The sequence below is a fragment of the Tiliqua scincoides genome, chromosome 1, assembly GCF_035046505.1.
Source record: "Tiliqua scincoides isolate rTilSci1 chromosome 1, rTilSci1.hap2, whole genome shotgun sequence".
NCBI lineage: Eukaryota > Metazoa > Chordata > Lepidosauria > Squamata > Scincidae > Tiliqua > Tiliqua scincoides.
The window spans coordinates 133243207-133258338 of record NC_089821.1 but is presented as its reverse complement, the minus strand read 5'-3'; the positions used below and the strand labels follow the sequence as shown (position 1 = coordinate 133258338).

General features: G+C 40.7%; 1 protein-coding gene across 2 annotated transcripts in view; it reads left to right on the top strand.

The window, feature by feature from the left end:
* The window catches only part of MCM3AP (minichromosome maintenance complex component 3 associated protein), a 46933-nt gene that overhangs the window by 11332 nt on the left and 20469 nt on the right, over positions 1–15132 (top strand). Inside the window, exons 8-18 of one of the 2 annotated variants that reach the window (XM_066631464.1) lie at positions 402–599; positions 2022–2290; positions 3085–3247; positions 3983–4143; positions 5828–6069; positions 6901–7076; positions 7684–7784; positions 8559–8690; positions 10572–10685; positions 12479–12631; positions 14771–14968. In XM_066631464.1, coding sequence (XP_066487561.1) covers positions 402–599; positions 2022–2290; positions 3085–3247; positions 3983–4143; positions 5828–6069; positions 6901–7076; positions 7684–7784; positions 8559–8690; positions 10572–10685; positions 12479–12631; positions 14771–14968 — 1907 coding nt within the window. Of the gene's footprint in view, positions 1–401; positions 600–2021; positions 2291–3084; positions 3248–3982; positions 4144–5827; positions 6070–6897; positions 7077–7683; positions 7785–8558; positions 8691–10571; positions 10686–12478; positions 12632–14770; positions 14969–15132 lie in introns of both variants that reach the window. The other variant, XM_066631455.1, reaches the window with a different exon arrangement.

Genomic DNA, 15132 nt, shown 5'->3' with positions numbered 1-15132 from the left:
GCATAGCCCCCTTTCATGTTGAAGGAGCATTCCCATGGCTGAATGTTGCCATGTGGGAAGCTGTCTTCAAGGGCTACAGGGATGAGTATATGTGAGAGCTTTTGCGTAGCTCTTAGAAATGTACCATTTAAATATGTTACCTGTAAATAAGCCATTTACAACAATATGTTTATTAGCTTTCTCAGTAAAGGTTGAAAGTGGCTGGTCCAGAAATATGAAGACTGACAAATCATCTTGGGATAAGAGCCCTTATTTACAGAGTCTTCACTTACCTAATGTTTATGCCTAATAAAGGTTGACTTGACTTGACTAAGAGCCCTTATTGTAATGGGAATGTGACTGAATGAGACAGAACTTTCTGGGTTTTTGTATTGAGGTGTTTTTCATTTTCCCATTTTCAGGTTGACCATGCAGCAGCCATAAAGGAATACAGCAGGTCTTCAGCTGACCAGGAGGAGCCCTTGCCGCATGAACTGAGACCTTCTGAAGTGTTGAGCATGACTATGGACTACTTAGTAACACAAATCATGGACAAAGGAGAAGGAAATTATCGAGAGTGGTATGACTTTGTATGGAATAGAACTCGTGGGATAAGAAAGGTAACCAGTTTGAGTGGCGTCCTTCAATTTGACTGTTGAAATTTAGGAAAGTAGATGTCGGTTAGGTGCATCCAACTGAGAGAGGAATTTTGAAGGTGACATTATTTCATATTCCACTGTAGTGGGGCAGAGACTTCAGTCATGAGGGTATGTGTGCAAGCTTTAAAGGTTCACTTTGATACATTCATGTTTGAGGAAAGAGAAGATGACAAGCTGTGTGTAATTAACAACATTTGTTGTTACTTTTATAATGCACAATTTTAATGTTATCAACTCTGCCCAAAGAGACCACCACCCCTTAAATGTTTGTGTTTGCTGTGCATACTTGGGCCAGTTGAATTGTTTAAAACAATTAGTCATTCAGTAAAACTAGTGAATTAGCCTAAGGTGAAGATTTTCTGAGGGAAAACCACAGAAGTCTGAAAGGTTGGGGGAACGCTGTGATGCTTTTGGGAGGTAGGTTGCTGTGGATTATAGCTTTTATTCTTGCAGTATTTGGAAGATTGTGAGAAACAATCCAGCCAACACAAGAATTGGCTTTTATATGTGCTAGAAATTTCACAGATTTGCAGAATAAATTCTTAAATGATCTCTGGTGCTGACTTCCCTTTTCATTCCTGCTGTTTTTACTCGTTGGGGCAGGGAAAGCTGCTGTATCAAGTGTCTCATCTGCTACCATCACCTCTGTCTCCGATATCTTAATTATGCCCAGCTCTGCCTTGTTCTTGCCTGCATACATTTCCAGTCCTAAATCTTTTCCAGAGTATACCTTTCCAGCCTTGCACAGCATTTGTAATTTTTCCAGCCTTGCACAGCATTTGAGATATTGTTTTCTGTATCTTGAACCCATGATGCCCTTTCCTTCTACATGTCACCTGTTCCAATTTCAAATTTGCTTCCTATACACTCTCCCCACCGTTTACTGGGGTCTTTTATCTGACTTCTTTTTTTAAAAACATGAAGATAAAGTGAACTGGAGGGTGGATACTTCTCTGTGTGGATGTGCACATCGTTCTGCACTTAAATCAACCCGGATGATATTGTCCTCATAGCGTCTCCTCAACCCAGAGAATTGCCCTCATAGCAGCACCGGAGAATGAAGAGTCACAAATTTGAAATGTGCAGAATCATAGAAATCTTTGAATGCAGTGTAAAATAGCTAAGGGCGCAATCCTAACCCCTTATGTCACTGTTTTCCAGTACTGCCATAGCGGTGCCAATGGGACATGTACTGCATCCTGCAGTTGGGTGTCACTCACAGAGGCCTCCTCAAAGTAAGGGAATGTTTGTTCCCTTACCTCAGAGCTTCATTGCCCTTATGTCAGTCCTGGAAAGCACTGACAAGGGTTTAGGATTGCACCCTAAGTAGAATTGCAGATTACTTTTCTGTTCTCAAGTTTTTGCATTTGTGCATTTGGCCAGGATATAACGCAGCAACACCTCTGTGGTCCTCTGACTGTTGCCTTGATTGAGAAGTGTACCCGTTTCCATATCCACTGTTCCCATCATTTATGTGAAGAGCCGATGTCCTCTTTTGATGCAAAGATCAACAATGAGAACATGACTAAATGCCTCCAGAGCCTGAAGGAGATGTATCAAGATCTTGCAAACAAGGGTATTTACTGCAAGAATGAAGCAGAATTCAGGGGATATAATGTCCTTCTGAATCTCAACAAAGGGGATATTCTCAGGTGAATCATGAAATGATTGGACCTCTTTCACTTCAGTATTTGTACCTTAAATGAAATGGCAGTGTTCACTGTAAAGATAGAAGGTAGATAAATTCTGTGACAATAACACAGAAGGATACAGCTGGAAGAGAACAAAAGTCCGTTTGGTTTAACATCCTGCTCTAGGCAGACCCATCTGTTCACCAACTCTGTTAAATTTTAAGCTGCACGAGTATATTCCTTCTGCACAAGTTCAAGGTGGTGTATATGACTCCTCACCTCCTTTTATGCTTGCAACAACCCCGTGGAGTAGGTTAGGCAGAGAGATGGTGACTGGCCCACAGTCACCTATCAGGTTTCACGACTGAAGAAAGACGCAAGAGGTATCGATTGATGTTTCTGTGCCCCAGTAGGTTGTAATGTCACAAATGAGCCCCCCCCCCGCATCTCATGGCCTTCTGACCACATTGTTTCCAAGTTTGTGTTTCTCAATACCGATTTATGTAAATATGTCAGTCCTAGGGTTCCCCCAAGACATTGCATGTGTTGCAGTAAACTAATATAGCTGTGATTTTAGAATTAAATGTAAGAATATCTGTAAACGGTTGATTTTATTCAGATAAGTAGACACTGAAATAAAAGGGTGAATACTTTGTCTACGTTGATGCAGTCTCAGACTGAAAGTGCCTGATTACATGTGAATTTTAAGCATAGGTTTTTTTGTGCTGTATTTTTTGAATGCATTTTTTTTATGAAAGTAGCTTCCATCACTAGCACTGTAAGTAAATCCCTGTCCCTTTCTTTTTCCTCAACAGAGAAGTGCAACAGTTTCTTCCAGCTGTTCGAAACTCTGCGGAAGTTCGATTTGCAGTTCAAGCCTTTGCTGCATTAAATAGCAATAATTTTGTCAGGTTTTTCAAGCTTGTGCAAACAGCATCTTACCTGAATGCATGCTTGTTACATTGCTATTTCAGTCAGGTAAGAACATAGATGAGTTGATGAGAAAATCCAGGATTTACACTTGTAGTTTTCCTTGTGTGGGTGTTTTTACTTTATCCTTTTTTTTAAACAGTCAATGTAATTAAGGACAGGCCTTTCTGACTCAGGCACTGGAGGGAGTTGCATGTAATTGCATGTAGTTGCAATGTAGTTGCATGTAATTGCAAAGGGAGGTACAGTAATTGAAACCTGAGGCTCAGTTTAGCTTGTCAAGATAGTTTTTTATATTTATAAGCTATTCTGTGCCAGAGTTGCATCTGCTGCAGTATGGGGAATATTGCCCTTATGGAAAGCAAAACAAGGTCCTTGGGGCCTGTCATCATTGGTCTTCTGGGTTGCAAAGGTATGGTATGGCTGGAGAATAATGAACTGTTAATTCTGGCTCATTTTATCCTGCTGTTTCTGTGTCTTGCTTTATATTTAGTTTATGTATTGCTTATTGCATAAGCAATAGTTGCATATTGCATAGTTTATTGCATTTAGTTAGCAATACTTGCTAGCTACCTTGTGGGTATTTTGTTTTTAAATACAGAAAGGTGGGATATAAAAGTGTTGGTGGAAAAAACCACAAATTTTACAAATCTGTAAGAAGATAATTTTAGAAAGTGTATCTCTTTCATTGTCACGGATGTGAGAAGCCAAACAGTTGTCTGAATGCACATGTTATGTATCTTATTTAACAGCAACAAACACATTTTTAAAAATTTGTTTCAGATTCGTAGAGATGCATTGAGGTCTCTCAATATTGCTTATACTGTGAATGCTCAAAGATCCACCATCTTTCCACTGGAGAATGTAGTTCGCATGTTACTATTTAAGGACTCTGAAGATGCAACTGATTTTATAAGTTATTATGGCTTGAGTGTTACTGATGGGTAAGTGCTAAACTGTTATATATGTTATGTATTCTCAAAGTGACTTGGTTCAAACGTAATGTGAATATCTACTGGAACTAGAAATAGGATGGATTATGCCTGCTTCTTGAGATTGATGGGAAGAAATAACCTCAAAAGTGTGTCCTACAGACTGATGGAGAGAAGGAACACTCACAGCAAGTCCAATGTTCAGCTCTATTCCCCGGTTAAACAGTTTTGTTCTAGTAATCAGTAGCAGTAACTGTAATTACTGATTGTATTACATGTATTTGAGAACTTTGATTTCATTGATCATGAAGTGCTGGCATATCTGGGACAGTTTGCAAATTGTCTGAACTGAATTTATTTACAAGATTTCTATCCATCTTTCTCTCCTTTCTGGGCATCCGAAGCAGAAATTCCAATAATGTTGGAATTTGCAATGGTTGGAATTTGGAAGTCACAATTGTGGTTGCCTTTAATTGACTCCAGATCAATTGTGATTATTTGACTTCATCTTTGTAAGATGCTTCTGCTTCTATGGTTGTACTAAGACTTAATAGAATATGACCAGAAGTGACAGCTGCTCCAACACTCAGTGGCTGCCTGGGCTTGTTTCTGGGAACCCTCTACATTTGCTCCAGTCTTCTATAGCTAAAAGTCCTGTTTCTGACTATAAATGTTTCCTGGAGTGCTGTATTTTTTTGTTTCCATGTATGAACTTGACTAATATAGAACACTTTAAGAAATGGATTATACTGTAGTTATTACAATACTGTACTTTATGGAAATTTCATAATCTTGTTATAAGTCTTGTTAATGTTAATTGATTGTGCTACTTATTTTTTTTTGGGGGGGGGGGGAGTTAGAAATAAATATTAACTCCAAATATGACAGCCAGGATGGTGTAGTGATTCAGGAGTTGAACTTAGACCTAGAAGATACAGGTTCAAATCCCTCAGTGATCTTGGGCCAGGGTCTCTGAGAGGAATTTTATCAGGGGGTACAAAGTTTCTTTTGGACCCCTTTGCAAAGGGGGAGGGTGGTGACGGGCAAGCAGAATTGGGGCAGGGAGGGGCAAAACAGGGTGGGGGAGGGTAGAGACGGCTGGAAAAGTCTTTGGAGCCCAAGTCTACCAACCCATATGGCATCAGTAGTGTCCTCAGCATCCCTAGTTGTGGTAGTGTCACCAGCATCCTGTGTGGGCAGCAAGTCTGAGTAGATAGGAAATTGTAAAATCTCAGGAAATTTCTGGGCCCCCTCCTTTGGCTCTTGGGCCCTCCTTTTGACCCAGGGCCCAGGTACAAATTACCCCCTTTACTCCCCTCTCCTAGGCCATGCCTTGGGCCAGTCATTATCTCTCAGATTAACCTACCTCACAGGGTTGTTGTGAGGACAAACGAAGGGAAGGAACTATGTACACCACCCTGAGTTCCTTGGAGGAAGGGCACTATAAAAACGTGAAAAATTAGCTGAAAGAGAGGATAACATTAAGAGTTTGTTGTTTTATATATCTTTCAGCACAATCCTATGCATGTCTGTTCAAAAGTCTCATTTTGTTCAGTAGGGTTTAGGAAGGTGTGGATAGGATTGCAGCCTTATTGCTGTCACATGTGCAAGATCTGCCTTTTTTGAACACCCATGTCCAAAATTTGTATTTCAATCATTGATTCAGTTGATATATCTTTGTATTTTGCTTTTCCAGTTTTGTGGAGCTGAATCGGTCTGCTTTTTTGGAACGAGAAAGTTTGCCTAAACCCAAGAAATCATTGTTTGTTAGGCAGAAGCTAATGGTGTCAGTTGGGGAAATTGTCAATGGGGAACCTCTACAGCCTGTGACTCGTCACGTACCTGTGTGCAGCTTTAATGGGCAAAACAAATACAGAGGAGAGAATGCTGCAGTGGATTTAACCAGCTCTACCCAGAAAGCCAGTGCTGATGTGACAGGTGAGATAGAATGTGTACATCCAAAATGCACTGGTGGAGTATAAAATTTTGGTTTTAATGCAAAAGAAATCCACTCCGCTACACCCATACATGCACATTGGTGTCTATACTTTGTAGCAGTAAAATACTATTTTACTACAGTCTTGTATAGTTTCTGACCACCAACATTCACTGGAGTGCTTTATTTTCCTATTTCCAGAGGTGGCCTAACTTGCTTAATGTCAGAGTCACATATGATAAACTTCAGATGTTTGAAAGCCACAAGAGAGATGTTTGACAGCCATAATATTCAAGAAGGATTTAAATTCTTAAATATATTTATTCACCACAAACATTAAACTTGCTTTTTAATCCAGTGGAGCTCAGTTTATAACTGGTAAATAATTATAAAGCTTGAAAACTTCTTATTAACCTCTTGTCAATATTGTGATGCAAAAATGAGCTCGGCCAACATATTTCTGCAAGTTGCACATTATATGTCAAAGAGCAGTGTGTGGCTGTGTGTGGCTCACAAGCTGTGGTTTGGCTGCCCCAGTGACAAAGCTTTCTATGAAGGTACTGAATAGTGAATCAGTCCATGGGATCTGTGTAACTCAGTAGTGCCTGCTCCATCTAAGCAGTGGGACTGCTTTGCCTAAGACTTGCTGTTTCCCTGCCCAGCTACCCAATAAGTTCCATGGAGATTCCAGGGCCTCAACTTGGGACTTTTTGTGTGAAGTCCTCCTTTGCTTCATAATATGTCACAGACAAGCCTTGAATAAAAAAGGGGATCTATGAAATTATTGTTTATTTTCCTTAGCAGCTGAATATTTTGCCTCTTGTTGCCAGCAGAACAGAGAGCAGAAGGAAGCAATATGGACTCAGAGATGCTTCAAGTTCAGTCTTCAACATTACTCTCATCGCTTGTGTCAGTGTCGTTGCCTTCTGTCACGGCATCTGCCTTTCAACCCACTGTTGTGCGTCCTTTGCCTTCCCCTCCAAAACCTAAGCCTGTTTACAGTGAGATGGTGAGGAGCTTCAGGAAATGTGTTCTGGTTTTGTTGCACGATTTTGAAAAGCAGACTGAAGTTGCTTATCCCAAATGCTCCACTTTAACATAATGAGTAACTGATATAATTTTTTAAATTTAACTGAGCTTTTGCTTTGGTAGCACAAGAAATTTATTAGAGTGATCATTCAGTTTTGTGACCAGGCACAAGAAAGGGGTCCTAATTGAAATCTGAACAGCAGAACTGGAGTAAATTATTTGGGTTGTGGAAGATGGAATGCAAAAAACTAATGGCCACAAATGTAGGTGACAATCTGAAAGCTTATAACTATTAGAGGTACATAATTCTGCAGTAGTCTTCTCTAGCAGTTGCTAAATCCTCTCGCTGGATGTATACATACAGTATTTTGATTGCTGGTGTATTGTTCTGGGAAAAAATTGTAGAAATATTGATTTTAGAACAAATATTTCAAAAATAACTTTTCCAAGAGAGTGCATAGTAATCATTGTTCCACAAGTTTCTGAATATACAGCTGCCATACAGAGTACAATTGAGTGCATTTTATCATGCTCTTCCAAGTTCTAGAAAACCTGAGTGATTCTCAGTGCTTTCTTCTTGTTCCAAGGACATTTCAGAAGTAGTTGAAGACCTTGTAAATGATGTGCTAGAAGGAGAATGCAGGGAAATCAGCCATGCAGCCACTGCCTATGCATATTCATCAATAAGGTAAAGTTGCTACTGCGGTATCCAGTGTTTGTCAGCCTTCTCCCTTAGGACCCAGGGTGGTTGACAACAATAAATAGTCGTACAAAGTAATTGCAACCAGTAAGATAATCTGTGACTGCAAAAATTATTACCCATTGAAAAGAAAGTAATCAGCAGCAGCAACAGAGCATACATGTAACAAAACCCATTTGAGAACTAACTGGCATCAAATGCTTTCCTGAGCTGCCACATGTTAACCGTTTGCCTAACGTTCTTCCATGTGGGTGCTACCCTAGCCTGCAAGGAAAGAGCACTTCAAAGTTTCTGGGGTGCTGTTGAGAAAACCCTGCTTCTTGTGGGTGCCTGCCAAATTTCTGGCAAGCTGAACACCTGCAGAAAGGCCTCAGACAATGATCTGGGAATATAGAAGGCAGTTGTGCAGATACAAAACCATAATTTTTTTGGGAGTACATATGGGAGTATGTGCACTTCAGCAGCAATGGCTTTCAAACCACCATAAATCAGATCATGGCAATCCTGCTGTGTTATGGACTAGTTACATACGAAGAACTTTCCACAAGTGGACCATCCTGTTAGCTACACTTATTGGTTGTAGAGATTGTTTTGTGCTGTAATGTATCACTGTTGAGATTTAGACTTTTTGAATAAAGTAACTGGGGTATAGGGGGTGAATAATAAAAGCGTCTTGGAATATGGGATACCTCTTGCTGCTGGTGGAAATCTGTGCCCTGTACTTTCCACTAGACTTTGCAATGATTTCCTTTCTCTGTGCAGGGTCTCGGACACTACTACAGATGAACTCATAACAGAAGCGATGCTGGAAATTTTGAGGCAAATTGCACATGATGTATTACATGCAGAGAGACAGAGATTTGAAGAGGAAAAACGTCAGGCTGAGGAACAGAGGTAATTGCTTCTTCAGCATTCATAGTGAAAGCTATGAGATCATAAAGTGTAGATCTGCATGATATGGTTCTTTCTTGCCTAAATCCATCTACCATAACACAGATGTTGCTGCAGCTTGTTGTGGCAATTTTCAGAAATGAGTGTTTTCTTCCACATTACTGAATTTTGCTAGTTCAGATACTTGTAATGTAGACATTCTTTAAAAGCTGTACTCTTGCTATTCTTTAAAATGATTAAAACTGGGCAGTAATTAATATAGCTTTGTACTTAACTCCTAGTTGCCTGTGGTGACCAGGCAATTACTTATGTACTGTTAAGAGAACTTGGTAAGTGACAGCAGGGGTTTTCTTCTTTTTAAAAACAATTTCTGCGTCATATCTGGTTGGGCAGCAGCACTTGAAGCCCTCATCATGACTGGCTTGTGACAATTGCCATTATATATTTCCTTAAGGTGAATTTGGTATTTGGTTGCTGCTGCTACTTGTTGCAACAGCAATGGGAAAAAAAGAACTAGCCTGATGGAAATGGTTTCTGCCTTTTCCCATCCTGGGATGCAGCCCAGGTGTTGTATCTAGAGGTGTGGCTGCTGCTACTTTGGTGAGGATAAAGCTGGGTGCTGAGTAATTCCTTCTTGTCTTGCTTAGACAAGCCTGTCATGTCAATGCTAATGGGACTGAGTAGCTGCTGATGCAACTCCCAGTCCCCAATTGAGAGGCATGGAGGTGCAAAAATAGTGAGCAGCGTGTGTATGTTCCATGTATATTCTCTTGCAATGGTGGGGAGGGGTAAAGAAACATCCCGGTAAAAGAAGCCTGTCTGCCTCACCATCTTCCATAGCTCCCCATCACCTTTTCACCCCATCCTCTAGAGGTGCACTAATGCCCCCCTTCCCTATCAAAAATGAAGCAATGTTTTGTGATTATCTGGTCTGCAGACACCTCCCCTCCTCCCCCAGGAACTTTGCTTAGAAAGAGGTTGACATTGAAAGGGACAGATGAGTCTTGAACTTGTGAAGAACAAAGGGGAGTGGAGAAGATTTGACAGAGTGATTCTAGGCATGTTTCTTCTGAATTAAGCCCCGTTTCATGAGATCTTACTGCCTAGTATAGTATATGATTGCAGCCTTGATGCCTTGGGTTAACTCATCATCAGTGCTGTGTCTACACACTAAGTCTTAATTAATAAAAGCTACCAGGGCTCACACCTTCTCTTTCCTTTTCTCTTCTCTTCTTCCACCCTAATGTGTCTTGGGCCAATTGCAATAACTCATTGGTGAAAGAAAGAAAGTCACTCAGGATATTCCCACGCACCAGAGCTGAGCTCTGGCATTCAAGCAAGTCCTTTTGAGATTTGGCTCCTTGCATTTAAGCTCCGAGAACACCATCAATATCATCATATACACTTGTTTAGGGAATTTCAATTCCATTCATACACACATTGAAATTATGAACTGTTTTCAGTTCTTGCACTTAAAGGTTCTGTTACTTTACAGTTTTAATATCATAGCTTTGATTTCTTTCTTTTTAAAATATGCAACATTTTATCTGTCAATAGGTATTTTGTATGCCTTTTGTAAAGCATCTCATGGAACATTCTTAATCTGGTGAGGATCAGTATCTGTACCTCTGTCCAAGATATTAATGCTGTTCTGCTAATAAGCAAGGTGGTACATTGTTTGCAGACTGACAACTATTGTGGGCTTAATTAACAAAGTAGTATTAATAGGCAATACCCTGTCTTCACTGCAGTTTAATTTGTTTGTTGGGTAGCTTCAGTAGGGAATTCAGCCTAAACAGGATATGGTTAATAATGTTTCTATGCATTACAGTTAGTTACCATTGTGTCTTTTTGACATCAAGATGTCTATATGCCTCTCCTTAGGCGGAAACAGGAAAAGGAAAAATTAATAAAAACTTTGAGCCAATTGTTGGGTGTCGAATTGACTGAAGAAGTGGTAAAAGAATCAGTGAAAGAAATATCAGCCATGGAATTAAGGTATGTGACAAAAACACATTTCTTGTTTGTGTTCAGTATTTTAATCATGCTATATGTTAATTTTTTTCTGAAATAATACAAAATGGAAGATGATCTCCCTGTTCTTTATGCCAGTTGTATGTGTGGGATCAGCACCTCAGCAGAACAACTTTGGGAAATTCTAGTGCATTCATGAATCAGTCTCCAAATGCAAACTTTCTTAATAGCTCCTCCTTCCTTGCCGAAGTCTGAGGAAGCAAAAAAAAAAAAAATCTGAACTCTTTCTAGTAATAGTTGGTCATCTAGGCATAGGATTCACTTACAGCTGAGGTTCTCAGTGCAAGGACTGAAACAGTCCTTACAGCTGAGGTTCACTTACAGCTGGGTTGCGACACCCTAGCCTGAGAGCCTCAGCCTCTGACACCTTAAGGGGCTGGAAGGCAATCCCCAGGATGCAATCCCCAGGATTGTGTCGCTGCTGGGGGCCAAAGGATTTTTTTTTAACTTGCAGATGGAGGCAGCAGTCTCCAGAAGGTGTGGGCAGCCCGCAGAGCCCTCTGCAGAGCTCCCCAGTCTTAGAATACTAAAAATAAGCAATCAGAAACCACTTGTGGTTCACAAAACCCTTGGTCCCCAGCACGATCCTGGGGATCACATTGCTGCCTCTCTAAGGCTTGGGGAGCCCTGCAGAGGACTCTGCGGGGCTCCCTGTACCACCTGGAGTCTGCTGTGTCCATCTGTAAGTTAAAAAAAACAAAACCCGTGGTCCCTGGCAGCAGCATGAACCTGGGGATCATGTTGCTGCCTTCCCCATCCGCTGCCAAGACTTACCTCGAGAGTTTTAATCCCAAGAAGTTTGAGAACTGCTGACTTACAGGAAGCAGTTGCCTACACTTTAGAATATCCTGTCTGAATTGGATTAGATCAGGGGTGTCAAACATAAGGCCTGGTTGCAGCCCCCGAAAGCTTTTTATTCGACCCTCAGCAGGCTCTCAGCTGCTGAGCAGCACTGAGGTGTTACTGCTGAAACAGCAGCCCCTGTAAAATTTTCTCTTCTATCATTTGCAGTTAATGCAGTTGGTGCTGATTTCTGGCTATCAGCTACTTAATGATGTCACTTTCTGGTTAAGGACGTCACTTCTGGCGCTCTGCAGGTGCCCTGAATGCTAACTTTGGCCCTCTGTATGAAATGAGTTTTACACCCCTGGTTTAGATATTCTACTGCCCGTCACACAGCACAAATAACTATGTAGAGTGATGTCAGTTATATTCTTTTTGCCAGCTACACTGTAACAACTGGATTGATAATATAGATAGAAGATAATATAATATAGAAGAGAAGGGGGGATGAGATGGAATACAGAATGGACAGGAAGTAATATAGAAAATTGGATTTGTTCTTGTCACATATGACAACCTTTATTCTGTTTGTTTAACCAATTGCTGCTCTGCCCACTGGTGTACACATTTGATCCCTGTTTCGTATATGTAATGTTGGATAGAAATTGCTTAATTAAGCAGAATATTGCTTTTGTTGCACTTCATTGTTGACACTGGATTCCTTCTGAGTGCAAAACTGACAATTCTCAATAAGCCATGTATGTATTTCTTACCAGCATAATGAGTTTGTTGCCTCATAACATTTGCACTTAACTTTTAAAATTGATTCTTTATGCTTTTAAGGAAGACTGTTCTAGTTGTCTGCTTCACAGACAACTAGAAGCTAATTTTCTTTCATGAATGTTTTAATGTTTCTATATAAATCTGTTAAGGGAATATCTGCTTTCTGATTCAAATGTTTAATTTTGTCCTAGGTGTGCTGTAGAAAAAGACCAAAGAGCACGCATTGCCCGTTGCTCAGAGGAAGTCTGTACTGAAATAACTGGTATGTTTTTGGAAGATGAGATTTTCCAGACTGCTAAGGAGACACTGCAGGAACTCCAGTGCTTCTGCAAATACTTACAAAGGTGTGTTAAATGAAGCCATTCATCCACTATTACACCAAAATGACATACAATTGAAATATTTTTGATAATTTTTAGCATTTTTTTCTCCCTCCTCCAAGATGCTCAGGGTCGCATTTATGAAGCTTTCTTGGCAGGCTTCAATAAGTTGGGGTGAAAAATCTCAACCAGGATTGCAGGGTGGGGGTAGGCTTCAGTTCCAGTTTGGCAGGTGAGTGGAGAAGGTGATACAGCTGCCATTTAAACTGATTTCTTTGTATCACATGCTTCCAAGTACGTGCTTAAAGTAGCATGTAATTTGATCCAAAGCCAGCACATCAGGGTTTTCAGATAACAGTTTGTATCATCAAGCATCATTCCAGTGTCATCTGTAGCAAAGGACTGATCACATTTCACTACTCAGATGTGTAGTCATTCTGGCAGGCTGTGGAGTCTTTGGTTATCTTTTGTCATATTTGGAGCTGCAACTTTTTGTTCAAAGAATTAGTTTTCCAATTCAGGATGTGAGATTCCTTGTGTCTTTTAGTGAATTCAGATGCATCTTCCCACATTTAAGTTGCTGGCAACACTGAGTTTGCATGTTGCAAAATGGGCTTGTGTAGCCATATATTGGCTTGATCTTGAAACAGTTTCACAATGCACAAACTATGCTATTTTTAAAATTCAGTTTAGGGATGAATTCATAGATCAAGGGTTTACAAATATTGGTTTGGTTTATGAGGTAGTCTGAGACAGATTATCTAGATCCCTTTCAGTCCAGCTTCAGGTTGGGCTTTAGGACTGAAACTTCTCTGTTCATCCTAGTGAATGATCTATGCCAGGGACTTTCAGCAGCTTTCAGTACCATCAACTGTCATGCCCTTTGGGAATATTTGGCTGAGCTGGACATGGGGGACACTGTTTTGCAGTGGCTTCCGACTTAACTGGCCAGCAGGTCCCAGAAAGTGTTACTGGGGGACTCCTGTTCAGCACCCTGTCCTTTGGCATATTGGGTGCCTCCGGGTTCCATTTTATCCCTGTGTTATTTAATATCTTTATGAAACTGCTGGTTGAGGTCATCAGAAGGTTTGGAGTTGAGTGTCATCAATAATTGAATGATACCAGTTCTATTGTAATGTGATACTGGGGAAATGACTGAAACCCTGCAGACGTTTCTGGAGGCAGTAAGAATTTGTTGAGATTAAATCTTGATGAAATGCAAGTTGTTTTGGTTAAGAAATCTACCATGCAAGTACTGTATTTGTTCTGAATTGGGTTGCTGGCCTCTGCAAGAGCTGGTCTGCAGCTTAGTAGTCATCTTAGCCTCTGCTGCTTCTGGATGTCTGGGCGGCAGCAGTGGCCAGTGGGCCTTTGCCTAGCTTAGACTGGTGCACTGGCTGTGGCCACACATGAGTTCATCAGCACTAACCACGGCAGTCCCCATGCCTTCAGGATATTTGAGGGGCTTTCTTCAGCACAAACCAGCCTATCTCTTAAGATCAGCAAAGGGCTTTGCTATGTGTCCCACTTCTGGCTGAGACTGGATTAACAGCATCAAAGATTAGGGCCTTCTCTGTGGCAGCATCTTTATTATGGAGCTCCTTCCCAGAGGGATAAAGGAGTGCTCCTCCCAGATAGCATTCCAGTGAGGGCTGAAGACTTTCCTCTTGTGCCTGGCCTTCCCTTCTTAGTTGGTTTTGGTCTGTAGTTGTATTCTTATTTTATTGCATTGTCTCTTATTGCACTATATTTCATGTATTGTTTTGCATTTTAGTATTTTTCAGCTATATTGTACACCACCTTGAGTGCTCCAGTTGTTTGGAGGGAAAGGCAGGATAAAAATCACTTACATTAATATTTGTATTTGCCATCAATTGTCTTCTCCAAGTCCTCTGATATACGCAGAGGACTTGAGGGACAAGTGGCTATTTCCCCCATTTTGCATTGAGGTTTGGATAAGAGGAGAAACACACCAAGAAGTCTCATCCAAACCACAGTCTTTTTATTCTCTCTAGTGCTAGAGAATATGGAATTCCTGGTGAGAACTCACATAAACTTGTTGCAGCAAGTGCAGCACTTTCTAAGAAAAGTTTTAGTTTTATTTGGGAAATACTATGATTTAAAATCATATTTAACAAAATGTTCTGGTCTTTTCTTTTGAAGATGGAGGGAAGCTGTTGCAGCTAGAAAAAAACTGAAGCGTCAAATGAGAGCATTCCCAGCAGCTCCATGTTGTGTAGATCCAAACAATAAATTGAAAGCACTCTCACCCAGTGCAGAGTGCCCAATTGCCAGAGAGCACCTATCTAGAAGGATTGTAAACTTGGGGCATGCAGGAAATCTTGGCACCTCCTGTCTTCGGTAAGTATGCTCAAAGGGGGAGAGGCTGCACCACTCCATACATTAATAGAAATTAGTATACTTACAATGTATAAGTCATGTTCCCTATGCTGTGGAAGTGGCAAATTCCCCCCTCTCCACACATATTGGTATGTATGGTGCAGGAATTGAGGGCTAGTCATAGC